The sequence below is a fragment of the Corylus avellana genome, chromosome 4 (assembly GCF_965113065.1).
Source record: "Corylus avellana chromosome 4, dhCorAvel1.hap1.2, whole genome shotgun sequence".
Classification (NCBI taxonomy): domain Eukaryota; kingdom Viridiplantae; phylum Streptophyta; class Magnoliopsida; order Fagales; family Betulaceae; genus Corylus; species Corylus avellana.
Window position 1 is genome coordinate 22,401,901 of NC_142493.1, and position 17,468 is coordinate 22,419,368.

The 17,468-nt window shown below is 33.9% G+C and overlaps 2 protein-coding genes across 2 annotated transcripts; both read right to left on the reverse strand.

Moving 5' to 3' along the window:
- Nucleotides 1–5,885: 5,885 nt before the first annotated feature.
- LOC132179660 (uncharacterized) lies at nt 5,886–6,420 on the reverse strand. The gene has a single exon (XM_059592415.2). It carries the CDS (start codon nt 6,340–6,342, stop codon nt 6,001–6,003), a length of 342 nt encoding a protein of 113 aa, XP_059448398.1. The 5' UTR covers nt 6,343–6,420; the 3' UTR covers nt 5,886–6,000.
- Nucleotides 6,421–11,127: 4,707 nt separating this feature from the next.
- LOC132178804 (GPI-anchored adhesin-like protein) lies at nt 11,128–14,719 on the reverse strand. Its single transcript, XM_059591359.2, has 2 exons — nt 12,544–14,719; nt 11,128–11,405 (listed from the first exon to the last, which is right to left on the reverse strand). Exon 1 carries the CDS (start codon nt 14,641–14,643, stop codon nt 12,583–12,585), a length of 2,061 nt encoding a protein of 686 aa, XP_059447342.2. The 5' UTR covers nt 14,644–14,719; the 3' UTR covers nt 11,128–11,405; nt 12,544–12,582.
- Nucleotides 14,720–17,468: the final 2,749 nt, after the last annotated feature.

Below are 17,468 nucleotides of genomic sequence, written 5' to 3' on the forward strand. Positions count from 1 at the left end.
CAAATTCAGGCCCATTTGGTTAACCACTTTATGCAAATTTATGACTTTTATTTTGTTTTCTAGTGTTTGGTTGATTAATGCATGGTATTTCGAGTTAGCACTCCATTCTCTAGTATCTTTCATGACATTCACATGAATATTCCAATTCGATTTTATACTAGAAAAAATAAATGAATTTGTGGTTTGATTTGCTCAATGAGATAAAATATAATTATCAGAAACAAAATATAATTAATTTTTAGGTTAAATACTCTTTTGCCCCCTAGGGTTTAAACACTTTATTTTTCTCTCTTAGAATTTCATTTTTATAGTAGGAGGTACTTATGATTTTCATAAAGATGGAGATGGTACCTCCGTTAAAATTTCGTCCAAAACTTAACAGCACACCACGTCAGCGTCAATAAAAAATCGCCATGTGTCATATAATTAAAATTTTTAAAAATATATTATTTAAAAAGATTAAAAATATGTATTTTTAAAAAATAAAAATAAAAATAAATTTGGGGGTAGCTCCTTGGCCATTTGGGGGGTGGTTGGCCACCCCCTTTGGCCATGGGGGTTTGGGGGTGGCACGGCCAGATGGGAAAAAAATTTGGGGGTGGTTTCGGCAACCCCCTTTGGCCATGGGGTGGCCGAGCCACCCCCATCTGACCGATTTTGGGGTGGCTCAACAGTGGGGGTGGCGAGCAGATGGGGGTGGCTGGCCACTCCCTAACTAGCCAAGGGGGTGGCTAAAGCCACCACAATTTTTTTTTTTTTTTTAAATATAATTTTTTAATTTTTTTAATTTTTAAAAAAATTTTAATTATATGACACGTGGCGATTTTTGATTGGTTCTGATGTGGCGTTTTGTTAAGTTTTGGACACAATTTTAATGGACGTACTATCTCCCTTTTTATGAAAAAACACATGTACCTCCTTTGATAAAAATGAAACCCTAAAAGTAGGGGTGCAAAGGCGGGCGGTTTTTAACCGCCCGCTAACCGCTAACCGCTATAACCGCCAACCGCCTAACCGCCTAACCGTTTAACCGCATTAACCGCTAACCGCCTAACCGCCATAACCGCCTAGCGGTTAGCGGTTAGCGGTTATTGGGTCTACTAACCGTAACCGCTAACCGCTAACCGCCTTTTTATATAATATATTTTTATAATTATAATTATAAAAATATTTATAATTATAACATAATCACTTTATCATTAAATCACAATTTTTTTAAAAAATAATTAAATCACAATTTGAGTATTAATGTATTATCACTATAATTTATATGATTATATCATATAATCACTTGATCATTAAATCACAATTTTTTTAAAAAAAATAATTAAATCACAATTTGAGTATTAATATATTATCACTATAATTTATATGATTATATCACATGAGATTGATTATTAAATCATTTGATTATATAATAACAAATTATACATATATAATATGACATAACTCATAAGTATACTAATTCATACTAATACAACAATTAAATATCTAGAGACTTATTTCCAATGTATGTTATAAACCTATAAGTCTATATAAGTCTACATATGTATATAAATAATATAAATGTATAATATCAATAGTTAATCATATGATTCAATGACAATTCAAATACTTTATTCAAGACTTCAAGTGAATCATATTATTAATGTACAATGATGATATGATTCGTATAATATCAAATTAAGTAATTGACATTGGATTAAACAATGACCAATGTGTTACTTATAAACATAATTTAAGTATTAATGTATTATCATTATAATTTTAGTAATTTATATATTATCACTATAATTGATATGATTATATCACATGATGACTTGATCATTAAATCATATGATTATATAATAATAAATAATACATATATAATATGACATAACTCATAAGTTATAAGTCTACAAGTTAATCATATGATTCATGTACAATGATAATCACAATTGATTCAATTGAATTAAACAATATGTTACTTATAACTACAAGTCTACAATTTAATTAAAGCATTATTAGATACTTTAGGAATTTAGGATTTAGGAGTTTGAACATTACCATTTACCATTAGATATTAAGTTCAATTCAAAGAAAAAAGATTATAAGTAAATATGATAAGAATTTAAATAATTAATCATATGAATCATATGATATAATTTAATGAGACTATATGATTATATAATATCAAATTAAGTAATTGACATTAGATTCAACAATGTGTTACTTATAATCACAATTGAAGTATTAATGTATTTTTTGAACATTTTTTAGAAAAAGAAATTTAACCATTTTTTGAAAGAAAAAAAAAAGAAGAAAATTAACAATTTTGAATTATATATATATATAATTGCTTATAGTTATATTATATGCATATTGAATAATATAAATGTATAAGATAAATATTTAACTATATGATCCAATTACAATTCCAATACTTAATCAATTATTCATGTACAATGACAATGACAATGTGATTCATATAATATCAAATTAAGTAATTGACATTGGATTAAACAATGTGTTACTTATAACTACAATTAAAGTATTTTTGTTTGTTTGTAAGTTTATAAGATCAACACTTAATCATATGATCCAATGACAATTCAAATATTTATAGCAATTGGGCCCAAGAAGATATTAAAAATACAAAAAAAAAAAATGAGGGTAAAAAAAATCCTAAAAAAATAAGCCCAAAAAGCCAACAAAAAAAAAAGCCCAATTTTTAAAAAGCGGTTAGCGGGCGGTTATCTATTTCACTAACCGCTAACCGGCCACTAACCGCTAACCGCTAACCGCCTAGCGGTTAGCGGTTGCGGTTAGTGAAATTTACTAACCGCTAGGGCGGTTACGGTTAGCGGTTATTACCACTAACCGCTAACCGTAACCGCCTTTGCACCCCTACCTAAAAGGAGAAAAAATAAAGTGTTTAAATCCTAGGGGGAAAAAGAGTATTTAACCCTTAATTTTTTTTAAGCACTTAACTTTTTTGCATATTCAATTGTTCAAAAAATATTAGCAAAATAGAGATATTTTTACCCATATTTTTTTAGTCTAATTTCTATAGAATAGAGACGAAGTGGGTGGAGGGACCAAACCAAAACTTTTCATTTGGAGAGAGACTATATGTATATATATATAACTTAATGAAAAAATTTAAAATAAAAATATTGAAAACCAGGAGCCCCCTTGGTATTGGGTCCATCCTTGGGGGAGGGGGGTGGCTAGCCACCTCTTTTGAAAAATTTGCTTATAGTTTATAGTTTAGTATAAATAATTAAATATAGCCCAAAGTTTTAGACTTGGCCCCTGTCCTATTGATTGTCTTGCCCTATTCTACTAATTGTCCGGTCTCTATTCTACCAGACTACAATAAACTTATTTTTACTTTTCAAATATCTTGTGAACTTTATATTACATCAATTACTTATTTTTATTGCTCAAACAAAAAATTCACAATAATACTTATTACCAAACGGAATATCTTAAAACTTTAAGGCCCCATTTGGTAATGGACATTGTAGGTAGTTTTTGGTTTGGAAGTGATTGATGTGATATAAGGTAAAAATATTTTTTTAATTTTTTTATAAAAAGGTGAAAAAAAAAAATAAAACAAAACAAAACAAAAATGTTTTGTAATGAATTTTTTATTTGAATAATAATAAAAAGTGATTTATATGATATAAAAAATAAAAGATAATGGGGAGTTGAAATTTTGGCATGGCCATCGCCAAACAAGGCCTTAGCCATTGACAAGGGCGCCATCTACTTATTCCAAAGAAGAAAAACGTGAAAGGAAGCAAAGAAAGTGAAGAAGCGTCGCCATCTTTTGCAACAGAAGAAGGCAAAAATTTTGCTGAATATCTTTTTCTCCAAAGTGATTGATGGTTGGTGTTTCATTATTTTTGTCATTTTGTGAATCTTTTTTACATTGTTTTTTGTCATTTACTCAAATCTTTTTTTCTCTTTTTCTCTTTTTAAAAGTTAACATTAAATTCAACTTTTTTAAATTTCTAATATTAAACTATCTTATTAAAATATTTGGCTTCCATCTTTTCTCCGTCTCTTATTCATCTTCCTACAAAAGATGAGCAAATTCACCTGTTAAATCTCTATGACTCACATGTAAATTCTACAAATCTAATGATAAATTTACAAAAGACATTGACAATGATATTAAAAAATTATGGGGAAACTTCACTTTGACCCTCTGAACTTTTATTCGATTTACAAACTCCCCTAACTTTTAAATCTCTCATTTTGGACCCATAAACTTTCAATTACTCTCAATGTGGACCCCTCCGTCAAATTTTAAACGTTACATGACGTTTATACCTCTAACTTTTGTATAAAATTTCAACTTCCAAAACATTTTTTTATTTTTTAAAAAATGAAAATTAATGATATTTTGGTCTCTTTTTTTTGTATTTTTAACTGCTAAAATTAACGGAATGATTTTAATTGAGAGTAATTAAAAGTTCAAGGGTCCAAAATGAGAGATTTGAAAGTTCAAAGAAGGTTTGTAAAATCGAGTGGAAGTTCAAGGGGTCAAAGTAAAGTTTCCCTAAAAACTATCAAAATGATATTTTCCCTATCTATTTATATGTATATCGTGTAAATTGAAGTAAATAAATGACAAATTAAAGACTATAAGAGTAAATTCAATATAACTACATATTAAAGCTCATGTTCAACTTGTTGCTTTGAGGCTCCCGTTCTTTCAAGTGTTTACAAAGAACTTTTAACTTATTGATGTGTTCGGATTATGATTATTCACACTTCTTCAAGGCCAAGTTTTGAAAATTTTAATTTTGATGAATCTTTTTCTCTTTTTGTAACTAGTACATTGCGCCTAGCTGGTGTCGTTGTTTATAAACGAGTGCCGATTGTTCCCGTTTTTACTGTAACTATATATAGAACAAGTGTTTTCAGCTATGAATATTGTCAAAACTAAGATTTACAACAAAATCGAAGATAAATTTCTAACCGATTCTTTGAAGGTGCACATTGAAAGAGAAATCATTACGAAATTTAGTACTGGTTCAATTTAAAAGAATGTCGAATTCAATTTTGATAGGTCATTCAATACTTAAAAATTGAAATATATTTTCTTTTTGTTTATATTATGTTAACACTAAATCAATACTGATTTTATTTATATATATATTTATTAATTTAATCTTCAATTTTTATATATTTTTTATTCATACTTTAATTAGTATATTTCTCAATCATGCTCCGTCCCTACTATAAATGACAAATGAAAGTACTGCGCAAGAGGGCTTGTACTTTTTAAACATGTCGCATACACTATTCCGAGACTGCACATGCTATGTTCTATCAAAATCTCGATTTTGTCCTCTGTACAAATTTGTAAACATTGAAGCACGGTAAATAATTTACCCAATCTAATATCCGTACGTGTAACAAGTTATGTTTTATGCAGTAAAAAGTAAAAATCGGTTTTTGTAGTACATCAAAAGATTATATAATTTACCGAACTAAATTGGTTTTTTTTTTTTTTTTAAGGTCAATTCACAACCAACGCTGGCAACACAGCACAACCGAACAAATGCAACTGTATTCGAATTCTAAAATTAATCATGTCTTGGGAGAATACTTGGTCGAATTCAATTTTTGACTCCGTTGCCAGTGCGGTCAACATTAAGGTGGTTGTAACAATGACAGATCGCTACAACCAATTTTGTTGGCAGTTTATTTTTTATTGTTTTTGAAAATTTTCTCTAAAAACTGTGACTTTAATTATCGTCAAGATTGAATTTTCTTTTCGATCTTTCTTTATAATTGTAATGTTCTTGTTCTAACTCATCCATATTAAAATAAATAAATAAAATTGGACATGATAAAGTTGCATGTTATGCATAGAAGTACTTTACATCTCCTCCCTCTAATTGCAGGGAATTTAACAAACAAATCTATAAAAAAGAAGAAGAAGAAGACAAGGATATTAATTTGTGACAATTACATGGGTACCCAGAGGGGGATATTGCATTTCTAGGCACCAGAAACACATGAGAAGAGACGATGGCTCCTAAACCGCACAAGTTGCTTGGGGTTGGGAGGAGGGCGTGCAAATTCCATTCTCGTATCTTCAGCCGGCGAGAACCCGACAGAAAAGGCTCCGGCGGACTTGTGTCGCCGGTGACCGTTGCTCTCGATATGCAAGCCACCAATCTTTTCGGTTGATGAAGACATCTTGTACAGGTGGCTCTGGTCAGTGGTGTAGAAGTCGGCTATATTGTAGGTTTGAGCTGCCTCGGAGGAGAGGTGGCTGTATTGCCGGCGAAATCTAGTTTTCTTGATTGCCTTGTAGACCATGGGGATGAGACCCTCCATTTCTGTGGCGGCCGATTTTTGCTAGCTGGGTATACTTTCTTTTTGCTGGAGGAAAAAGAGGTAGGGAGAGAGGCAATATATGAAGAGGACTTTGGGGCCTATTGGGAGGGTTGGTGTGTGATATATACTTCTCCTATCTTTTCTTAGAAGAAGCAAGCAAGTCTTTGACACGTCATTTTGATTTTTGGCTCCTGACAGAGGAGATAATCATTTGCCCACAGAAATCTTTCCTTTCTTTTTTTTAATGGAAAATCTCATAAAGCAACGACCTTTTTTATTCAATTCATTTATGTTAATCTTTTGAAAACATAAAAATGAACAACAAAACAGAAGCATTTAGAGGGGTATGATAAATAGAGATAATTATTATGAGAAGAGATTAATAAAGGTGGCATATTTGGTTAGATTATGTGTTCGTTAATTAACACTGCGATGAACTTATTCGAGGTACGGTCTAAAAGACGACAAGCTTATTATTAGTGGCGGTGGTAGCTCAGTTGTCTCAAAAAAACTACAAATTCAACTCTCAAAATGAGAATTTTCAATCCTATTAATACTAAGGAATGGTGCACTTACTCTCGTTTTCTTACATAATTTGTTCATACTCATAGGTGGTTTTTAAAACCATCATTGAATTTGTACCTCGAAAAGACGACAAGCTTATTATTAGTGGTGGTGGTAGTTCAGTTATCTCAAGAAAACTACGAATTCAACTCTTAAAATGAGAATTTGCAATCCTATTAGTACTGAGGAATGGTGCACTTACTCTCGTTTTCCTATACAATTTTTTCATACCCATAGGTGATTTTTAAAACCACCATTGAACTCTCAAATCCAATTGTGATTTTAAAAGCCACCTATGAACATTGAAAAATTGTATAAGAAAATAGAAGTGTAGCATTATTCATTAGTATTAGCCGCATTAGGTTCCACCGATATTATAATAAGGTTGGGTCAAACTATAGCTCAATCTTTAAGCGATTCTCACAATTTAAGTTATTTATATGCGGCTTTCCAGGGAGCAAATGCTATTATGGTTACATAAAGTAGAATATCAACTGGTTTTTTTTTTCTGCCTTTTTAATTAAGGAAAAAAAAAAAAAAAGGGCAAGCCTCCTTAAGGATCTAGAAGACTATTAAGGCTGCCGAACCGAACGTTACGTTTTCTTTTTTTTTTGGAGTTGCATTATTGTAATTATCGTCATCATCGCTAAGTAGTAGTTATAGATTGATGTAATTGGATACGCAAAAAGTCTACAAGTTTTATTAAATTCCATTTTTAATTAATAACTTGAATATAACAAGCTATATATATACATATATATTACTGTTATGACTCACCCATGTCCAATCCGTTTACACCGTCAAAGAAATAAGACGTTTTTTAATGTTGCCACGTGGCGGCAGACGTGGGCTGTAAATCCCACTCAAATCTCTTACAAGTACTCAGTCAGCCCTTCTAGGCATATTGACCAATTGATGTCTTGAACATCATGATGTCTATGAAAATTATTCACCAGTTGTGGCTGACTAAGAATCACATTTTTTCAACTGTGATATTATTATTTTTTTGGGCATGATAATCTTCTGCAACATATTTATTATATTAATATACAAGTTGGTTTTCATTTTGAACAAGTTATGTGTTATATATTGTAAGTAAATGAATGCTACGGATTTTATTTTTTTTTAAGTGTTCTTTTAGGCCTTATCTGATTTGCAGAATATACTCCTTGATTGGAATGATCATTTTTTTGTTTAGTAGGATCTATAAATAAATAAAGTGGGTGGCTACACCATCCTAATGGGTAGTCGGCCCACAAAAAAGGCCAGGGGTGGCCGCACCACCCCTGACGCCTCGAGGGACCACCCCAGAGGCGTCTAGGGCGGCCAGTTCTGTGGTTGGTCACTCACTTTATTTTTTATTATTATTTTTTTAAAATATGAGTTGAAAAAAAATAAAAAATAATAGGGGGTTTTTTGTAATTTTGATTCAATTCCAGTTAGAGTATGTGTTGTTACCAAATTAAAAAATATGAATAACTATTTCATTCCATCCTCCTCTATTCCAGTAATAAATATTCATTTTCCTAATGAAATACACATTCCGTGAACCAAACTATTAGTATTTTCTTAATGTTCTCCTTGTCGTATGTTAATATTATTTTTTACTTTTTTTTTTTTCGAAGTACTGATGAAATAAATCTTTTTCTGCTTTTTTAGATGTAGGACCAGGAGCTTATAAGTAAAAAGAAATGTTAAAGGCCCAACTTTTTTGCCCAACAAAAGTCCAACTTTTACCTTTTATTTTTTTTCTAAAAAAACCAAAATGGAAAATGGAAAAAATGTCTGAAGCAACCCTATCTATTTTTGGCCTTTCTTTTATTTCGTATTTTTTTAAAAATGAAAAAAAGTATTTTTCTTCATAATAATGACATTTTCTTAAAAAAAAATGACATTATTATGAAAAGAATACAATTTTTCATTTTTTAAAAAATACCAAATAAAAGAAAGACAAAAAATAGATAGGGTTGCTTCAAACATTTTTTTCATTTTTTATTTTATTTTATTTTTAAAAAATAAATAAGGCAAAAATTAAACTTTTGTTGGGCAAAAAAGTTGGGTCCCTATCATTCCTCATAAGTAAACTATCAGAAGCCGTGTAATCCTAGGCTTTCTTGCTCACCTAATCCAATTGGAAGTTTTCTATAAGGCTTATCATGAATAATAGAACTAAAAAAATATATAATAATATAACCCAATTGCAACTAAGAGAATTGCCATATAATAAGATATAGTAGGACCCACATGATTATTACAGCCAATAGGCAAATTGTGGAGTGCGGTTCTTGATCATGTCAAACTAAGATTGAGGATGACAAGGCAAAAGGTGTAGATAAGCTTAATGACATTTAGTTTATGCTTGAAGCAAACTATTTTCTTCTAGTTTACAAAAAAAAAAAAAAACAATTGAAGGATAGAAGTCATTTCCATGGTGTTCCAAACAATATTACTCACTGCATGATCAGAAATTCATATTATAATTCAACAAGTTGTAATGTGGATCCCGTTTCAGTGTTTAATACAATTTTAAACATCTCATTAGATATTCATGCTGATGTAGTTGATCACGTCCAATCTATAGACCAAGGAACTCTTCAACGAAGATAAGAGAGTAGGCACAAGTATAACTTGTCGAGTGTGTCAACAGAAATTACTCTAAAGCTTAAATTAGTAAGAATTTTGAAGAAGGAAAAGGAATTTAAGATAAACCCAATTTCATTTATATAAAAATATCATTGTCATGTACATCTTGCTACTAATATTTCACATATATACAAAAAGGGTGCCTCAATGGCAAAACCCCAAACTTGGCTTATTTACTACAAAAGTTTAGCCTACCTCAAAAGCTAAAACCTTTCTTAAGCCTTGGAGCAGTAATCTAGTTGATTGTAAGACTCTTCCTCGCCCACTACAGCTATATCTATAAAATTCAACAATTTTACAAGTGAAAATAGTGAGTAGTATATAGTAAGCAAAGCTGGTTATCAAAATCAAGTAACTTGGTTCAATAGCTTAAGCAAATCCCCTAAGTGGTTAGGCATGTACTAAAGCATCAGTTCGAATCTCCACAATGAAGAACTCTCACATATACTTGATTAGTATTAATAACCTTAGTTCCTATTGATGCCCTAATGGGACTGGGTCAAGTTATGACTCAGTCGGACTTGAGGGAGCGCCTGCAATTCCTACTGTTTAGGCCCCTCTTGTGCAGCTCCCGGAGAGTAAGTGCTACTATGGTCATATCCATGTAAGATAATCACAATTGGCCTCATTGGTTTACCCTTATTATTTACCCTTATTATTAGGGAAAAAAAATATAAATATGTAACTTTTTCTTATATATATATATATATATATATATATATATATATTAATGATGGCTCCCTCTCAAAAAAAAAAAAAAATCAATGCGTATGGGCTTCCCTAAAGTTAACTTCTGGTATGTCACCGAGCACACGGAACTTTTAGAGTCGAATGTTTCCCATCCCACGTATGCATTTTAGTTTGTCTTATTCTGCACGCCCACGTCACAACAAAAAATTGCACTAGTAATTGGTTCGACTTTGAGTGTTTGGATCTTTGTTGGATGAATAGGTTGCTTGTTCTATGATTCTATCATAGTTGGACTGGCAGATGGATTTCTTTAACCTTTTTGTCCACATACTCATGTTTTCCTGTATCGCATTCCTACTTAACATCATTCTTCTTCGTAAAAAAAGAAAAGAAATGATTGGTATCAATAATTTAATCATATTTTTCTCATATTTTTTTACAAATTCAATATACTAACCATTAGATTTGTGGGATTTACTATTGACTTATGTGAGATCTACATAAGTCCACAGATTTAATGGTTAATTTGTAAAATGATATAAACAAAATATTGACACCAATCATTTCTCGTTAAAAAATATTTCTTCATATCATTATCAGAACTTTCAACCTCTCACAACCCATATTCAATTTATACACCGACCAGCCCATACACGCCTACCTTGCCTTGGAAGTAGAGAGTCCAACCAAAAAAACACCCACTTCTCTATATGAACAACAATTCATCTTTTTTCAATGTGGGACTGGAGTGTTATAATTTGTCCCTCATAAGCCCCTATATATTTGTAACAATTCAAAGAAAACATTAGTTATATATGCACTATCACTCTAAAAGAAATGTGAGACTTAGTACTCATGAGCTCCTTTAAAATCTATCCACTTCATATGAACAATTCATATTCGCAATGTGGGACGGGAGTATTACCAAGTCACTTTGAATACTCGTTCCCCTCCTTGACCATTTTTTCCCAAATCCTCAATCTTAATCAAATCTTAACCATTTTTTCCTTCCATTCCAAATCACAGCATTTTATCGAATAGAATTGGATACTGATCAGCCCCTTACTTTCATCTTGTCTCAATTGCTTCTGCTTGAACTTCTTCCTAATGCTTTAACTCATTTTCTCCCCTCAATTCTATTATGTTTTGATCGTAGTTTTCAAGGCCTGTGCAGAGATATAGTTATATTATGGCATAAAGTCATAGATTGGCAACATACATATGAGGACATTCTAATGTATTGAATGAAGTGAGGAATAGTAAGGATTATTGAGAATGTTTAATGGCAAACTACATTGATTACTAAAAACATCTATGTAACTACAGGAGTACAGAGAATGGCTATTGCAATTTGTAAACATGAACTTTTTTAATAGAATAATTCTATTATTCACGCCCATTTTCTCACATCGGCTAAGCATGGCATAAGTTGAATGACTACTTAAAAGAACAAAATTTTCTACCTCCATTCAGCTCATGCCACCTCAACAGTGTGTGTGGTGTGATAAAATAAGTGTGAAGTGTAACATTATTCTTTTTAATAACAATAATATAATGATTTCAATAATAATAGTATAAATAATAATTACGATGATGAAATAAGTAAACTTTTCTTTATTGTAAGTTATACATGCATCAGTGAATCTTGAACCCTAGACTTCACTGCTCACCATGTTCTGTTAGGGGGAGAAGGTGCCATTTAAGATAAACCCCATTGGCTTTTGTCCCTCACTTACCATTTGTCAAAGGAGATGTGATTTTCATTAATGCCAACCTAGTTTCCACGCCTAGCATCAAGCAAGAATTCCAGTACCACAATGATTTGTAACTAAATTGCATGACATAGATGGTAAGTTGAGGTTTCAAATGCTAATTCCAACTAGCTGTGACAATTGTGACATTCTCATATTCTTTTCTCTATGTTCATTTTTTGGAAACTTATCAAATATAATGAATTAGGAACATAAAGAAGTTGAATTCTTCTTTTTTGAGGTCCACAGATTTGCATTTTGAGTACATAATTCTCTTCTATCTATTGGTTGGAAAAAAAGAAAAAAAATCAATCTGGTCTTTGAAACTAGCGCAATTCCTAAGCTTCCAATGAATTTTCTATCCACTATAGATCTGGTGAACTCAAAATGCATTCCACATAATATAGTGAATAGCTAAGAATTAACTGGAGCAAATTGAAGTAAAATACAATAATCAAAACACTGAAAGAATAAAGAAAAGAGTGGTCCTCAAGTAGTAATTCTCAGTCACCGCCAAGAAAAACCACTTTGAACTCAGGTTAGTCAGACTTACTCTAATTGGATTAGAAGCATTCGAGAGAAGATAAAAATATTATACTTCAAACAAGCGGTTCTCATAGCATTGAGGCCAATCCGAATCCCTTGAAGCAACAAGGCCACCTCCATCAGTGCTTATGGATTCTGCACAGGAACATATTATCTGAGAAGGAAACTGTTCTTTACCTTTCCTGTCAATTCTTGGTTCATTATCTACAAATTCAATAGACCTGGAGTTGCTTGTTAACATTTGATCACTTGTTACATCAACAATGGGCTCAGGACTCCGGTGGGATTTTAACCGTTCATCCCTGCAGCCTCTGGCATCTTCCTCTTCATCTGACAAGCATCTGCAACAATCGAATTCATCCATCTCATATATCTGGCTTATTAATCCTTCCCTCCATGATATTCTCATCTGGGATTGTGAGACGTTATCTGAAGTAGAATTAGAAAGCCAAGAAGCCCGTTCATCCAAAACTTTCTGAAATTGGGTCAGATCAACGGAGTGGGAAGAGGTAGCTAGACAATCAAAGTGGAAGCTTGAATCAACAGGATCTCCAATGGATACATGGTTGTTGGGAGATAAGCCTGTCATTTGAAGAACTTCAGCCACTGAATTGAGTTCAGATTCAAAGTGCTGTTTCTTGTAAATGTCTTCATTTAACCATGATAGGCCAACAAGTCTACCTGAGCTTGAGTCTGATTGTGGAGTTCGCATGACATTTCCACTATTGAAAGAGTCCATGGAGAATGGAGAATTCTCACCTTCAAGATCATAACTGTTTGCTCCACCTTCTTTTAATATGACAGCCTCCCAACTAGGTCTTGCATGGGGGGAAGACATAATGGCTAATCCTTCCAATTCAGGAAGTCCATTCGGAGAAATTAAAGAAGTTCTTCTTCTACTACTACTAGTAGTGGTTGTTGTATTACGATTGTTACATATATCTGAAGAAAACCCATGACCAGATGAAGGTGAGGAAGGAGAATGGAGTATGGTGGCAGACCCTCCTAATCTCCGAAATCTACATGACCCATTTTCAGAATTCTCCTTCCGTTCCTCACCCTCTTCATCACATGGAGATAAAAGCCAATGCATTGAAGCCTCAGCAGGTTCAGGGATCACAATTGAATCATTACCAATCCCTATAACATTTCCTTCATCATCATCAAAACTATCAAAAGGCTTAACTTTACCAAAGACGAAATCATTTTCTCCTACAGTTAGAACCCCTCTAGGCCTACATTTCCTCTTGTCACTGACCCCAGAAATCATGTGGCCAGCACCATAACAAGCAGGCGTTATTGTGTTCGACACCACGGATGTTCCACATTGTATCTCAGGCGACACAGAGGCCTGAACAGGAGGTGTCTTACTATTGCTCTTGTTTGAGTTCTCCTCCACAACCTTACCAACTTCACAATCCAAACCTAAACCACTTGCTGTCTTACTCAAAGGAGTACAAGTTGCATCAGCACCCCGTGGTTTGAGCTCAGTGGCCTCACCTACATCACCAACCACCCTCACGAGACCTTCTTTTTCAGACCCATTAGCCAGCTTATTCACAGAATCGCCACTTTTTTTCAGAACGGAAGAAGTTTCCAACTTTTCCGCAGTTCTTGAACTGGGTTTTTTCCCAGATTGCCACTGGTACAGGCAAGGTGGGTTTTTCTTGAGCTTATGAGCTTTCTGTGATATGGGTCCATCTGGGTTTTCTTTAATAGTTGATTTTGACAGCTTGCTCTCCTTTGAGGGCTTAGATTTGGATATCTTTGAAACCCTTGCATTAGGGGCAGATTTGGGGATCTTGGAGAGGGTTTTGGGTCTCTGAATAGGGGTTTTCGAATTATAATTAGAAGAAGACGAAGAAGAAGAAGATGAACAAGAATGGTGCGAGCGAAAAAACCTGAGGCAACCTCCGGGAGCTTCAATGGACAGAGAAGAAGCCTCACTGCTATTGCTATTGATGCTGCTGGAAAAGGCATTGAGATCCTGCAATGGGTTTCGAGGGGAACTCTGCTTCTTCTTCCTCTTATTGCTCCCTTCGATCTTCGCCGGTGCGAGTGCCGGAGAGGGTTTCGTCGGGATCTTAGACGAGAACGACCGGTTCATTGTGCAAAGAGAGTCAGAGATCTACTGCTGTACTGTACTGTTGCTGCCAAATTATTTGAAAAATGAATGGAGGGGAAGGGGGGGCAACTTTTTTGCTTTGGCTAACTTACCCCTCACTTTTATTCCAATTTGGTGAATTACCTTTGTCTTGTCTTGCGCTGATAACCGAGGCCAGAAGAGTAATTTATCACGACTCTCAACTCATTAGCCAGGTCTCTCAGCTCCATAACCACAATTAAGCCCAAGCACCCAAGCTATTTCTTGTTATTTGGGTCGAGAGTTAATATAAGACTTAAATAAATTTTAGATTATTCAATTATTTACTTGAACAAATAAATTTATATGAACTCTTTAATATTTATTGTTCAAATTATTTAGGACTTTCGCTTTATAAGCTATGATCTTCAGCTGATTGAACTATCTTTTGTGATATTTTTTAACAGATTTTAACACTAAAAGACAAAAAAAAAAAAAATACAAAACAAAAACAAAAAGAACATTGAGCAATGAGAAAAAGATATTAGAATGGACGGACCATAGGGTTGAGGCTTAGCATATCAATCCCAAAATCTGACATGGTGAATGTTAAAGTACAGATTAAATAATTAAATTTACCTTATTCAACTTAAGCTTTTATAATAAGTGGTTATTTAACATGGTATCAAAGTGAAATGTTATAAATTCGAACTTTGACTCCATCAATTACCCCCATTTAATTAAAATATTATACATATTGAGTATCATTTATTAAACAGAAGTTCAAGCTCACACGTAAGGGAAAATGTTAAAGTATTGATTAAATAATTAAATTTATATCTTTTTATCAGCTTAAACCTTTGATATAAGTGATATAAGTGATCATTTCACGTATATTGCTTTGATTCCCAAAACTGCACATGCTATGTGTGTTTCGGATTTTCGACTTATTAGCCTATGTAATGTCTTGTACAAAAGTATTTCCAAGGTGCTTGCTAATAGGTTGAAGGTGGTTTTACCACATATTATCTCACAAGCTCAAAGCGCGTTTATACCCGAGCGGCTGATAACGGATAATATTCTCTTAGCCTATGAGACACTTCATACTATGCACACTCGTATGTATGGTAAGAAAGGTTGCATGGCTGTGAAACTCAGTATGAGTAAAGCCTATGACTAGGTGGAGTGGAGTTTTTCAGAAAAAGTGATGCAAAGATTGGGTTTTGTGGAACAGTGGATAAAGTTAATCATGATGTGTGTTCGTACAGCTAACTATGCAGTTTTGGTAAATGGAAGTCCGGTTGGGAGGTTTTTCCCCGCTTGAGGTATAAGACAAGGAGATCTCATCTCTTCGTATCTTTTTCTACTATGTGCTGAAGCCCTTAGTTCGCTGTTGACCCGGGCAGATGAGAGTGGTTTATTAGTAGGGGTTCTGACGTCCAAGAGAGGGCCCCGGATAAATGACTTATTTTTTGCAGATGATAGCATGTTGTTCTGTCAAGCGGATATTAGCCCTGGAGGCGTTTGAGCTCTTTATTAACTACCTATGAGAAAGCATCCGGTCAAAGACTGAATCGAGAAAAAAATGGCAAATTTTTTAGTCGAAATACCCCTAGGGAGAGTAAAGCACAAATCCTAGAAGCTTCAGGGATTCCGGCCGCACAACGATACGATACATATTTGGGTCTACTCGCATTAGTGGTTGAATCCCGAACACGGGCTTTCCAAAGTATCAAAAATAGAGTGTGGAAACGGCTTCAAGACTGGAAGCTAAAATTTTTATCTTAAGCGGGTAAGGAGATACTTTTAAAGGCGGTCATTCAGGCTATTCCCACATACAGTATGAGTGTTTTTTTAATGCCTAAAGCCTTATGCACGGAGATCAACTCCCTCATGCAGAAGTTTTGGAGGGATCATCAGACAAATGAGTCACTGATTCATTGGATGAGTTGGAAAAAATTGGGAATGTCAAAAAAGAAAGGAGGAATGGGATTTCGGGACCTATTCTGTTTTAATCAAGCTCTACTGGCAAAACAATGTTGGAGGTTTCTGAAGAATGAGGACAGTCTCGTCTCCAGAATTATAAAGGCTAAATATTATCCGAGGAGCTCTGCTGTTGAAGCCCAAAGAGGACACCAACCATCCTATGTATGGCGAAGTATACAACGGTCGTGCGGGTTACTCAAAGAGGGGTTAATATGGCGAATTGGGAATGGTACAAGTGTTAAGATTTGGGGGGACAAGTGGCTTCCAATGCCGTCCACCTATGTTGTATAGTCCCAACCAATCACCCTTGATAGAGAGTCGATGGTTAGTGCTCTCATTGATGATGATACACGTTGGTGGAACCATACTTTGCTCCAAGAAAACTTCAGACAAGAGGAGGTGCAATTAATACAATCTATCCCGATTGGAAGTTCATCCCAACGAGATATGCAAATATGGAGGGGAATGGCGTCGGGCTCTTTTACGGTTAGGAGTGCCTACCATCTTACAAAAGAGCTCTCTACATCTTATAGAGAAATGCTACACCTCATTAAAAAGGCTATATTTCGGCCATAAATGTCTGTGTGGCATCAATTTTTTTTTTTTTTTTTTGTCTTTTTCCCTTCCAACAGCACCTTCTCTCTCCACTGTCAGCCAAAACTTTTTGTTTCTTCCTTTTTCTCCTCTTCACTCCATTTCTCCCTCTCGCCATTTTCTCCCTCTCTCAGACGCTCTCTCTCTCTGTTTCTCCCTCTTCGAGCTCTCACCAGTGTTGGTTGACTGGGTTCGGAAGTGGTGGTGGTTTGGGTTCGGCAGATGTTTTTCTCAGAAGACGCCATCGGCTTGGATCCGGTAACAGTGTT

Coding starts and splice junctions, on each gene's coding strand:
- LOC132179660 (XM_059592415.2), bottom strand. CDS start 6,342: ATGGAGGGTCTCATCCCCATGGTCTACAAGGCAATCAAGAAAACTAGA.
- LOC132178804 (XM_059591359.2), bottom strand. CDS start 14,643: ATGAACCGGTCGTTCTCGTCTAAGATCCCGACGAAACCCTCTCCGGCA.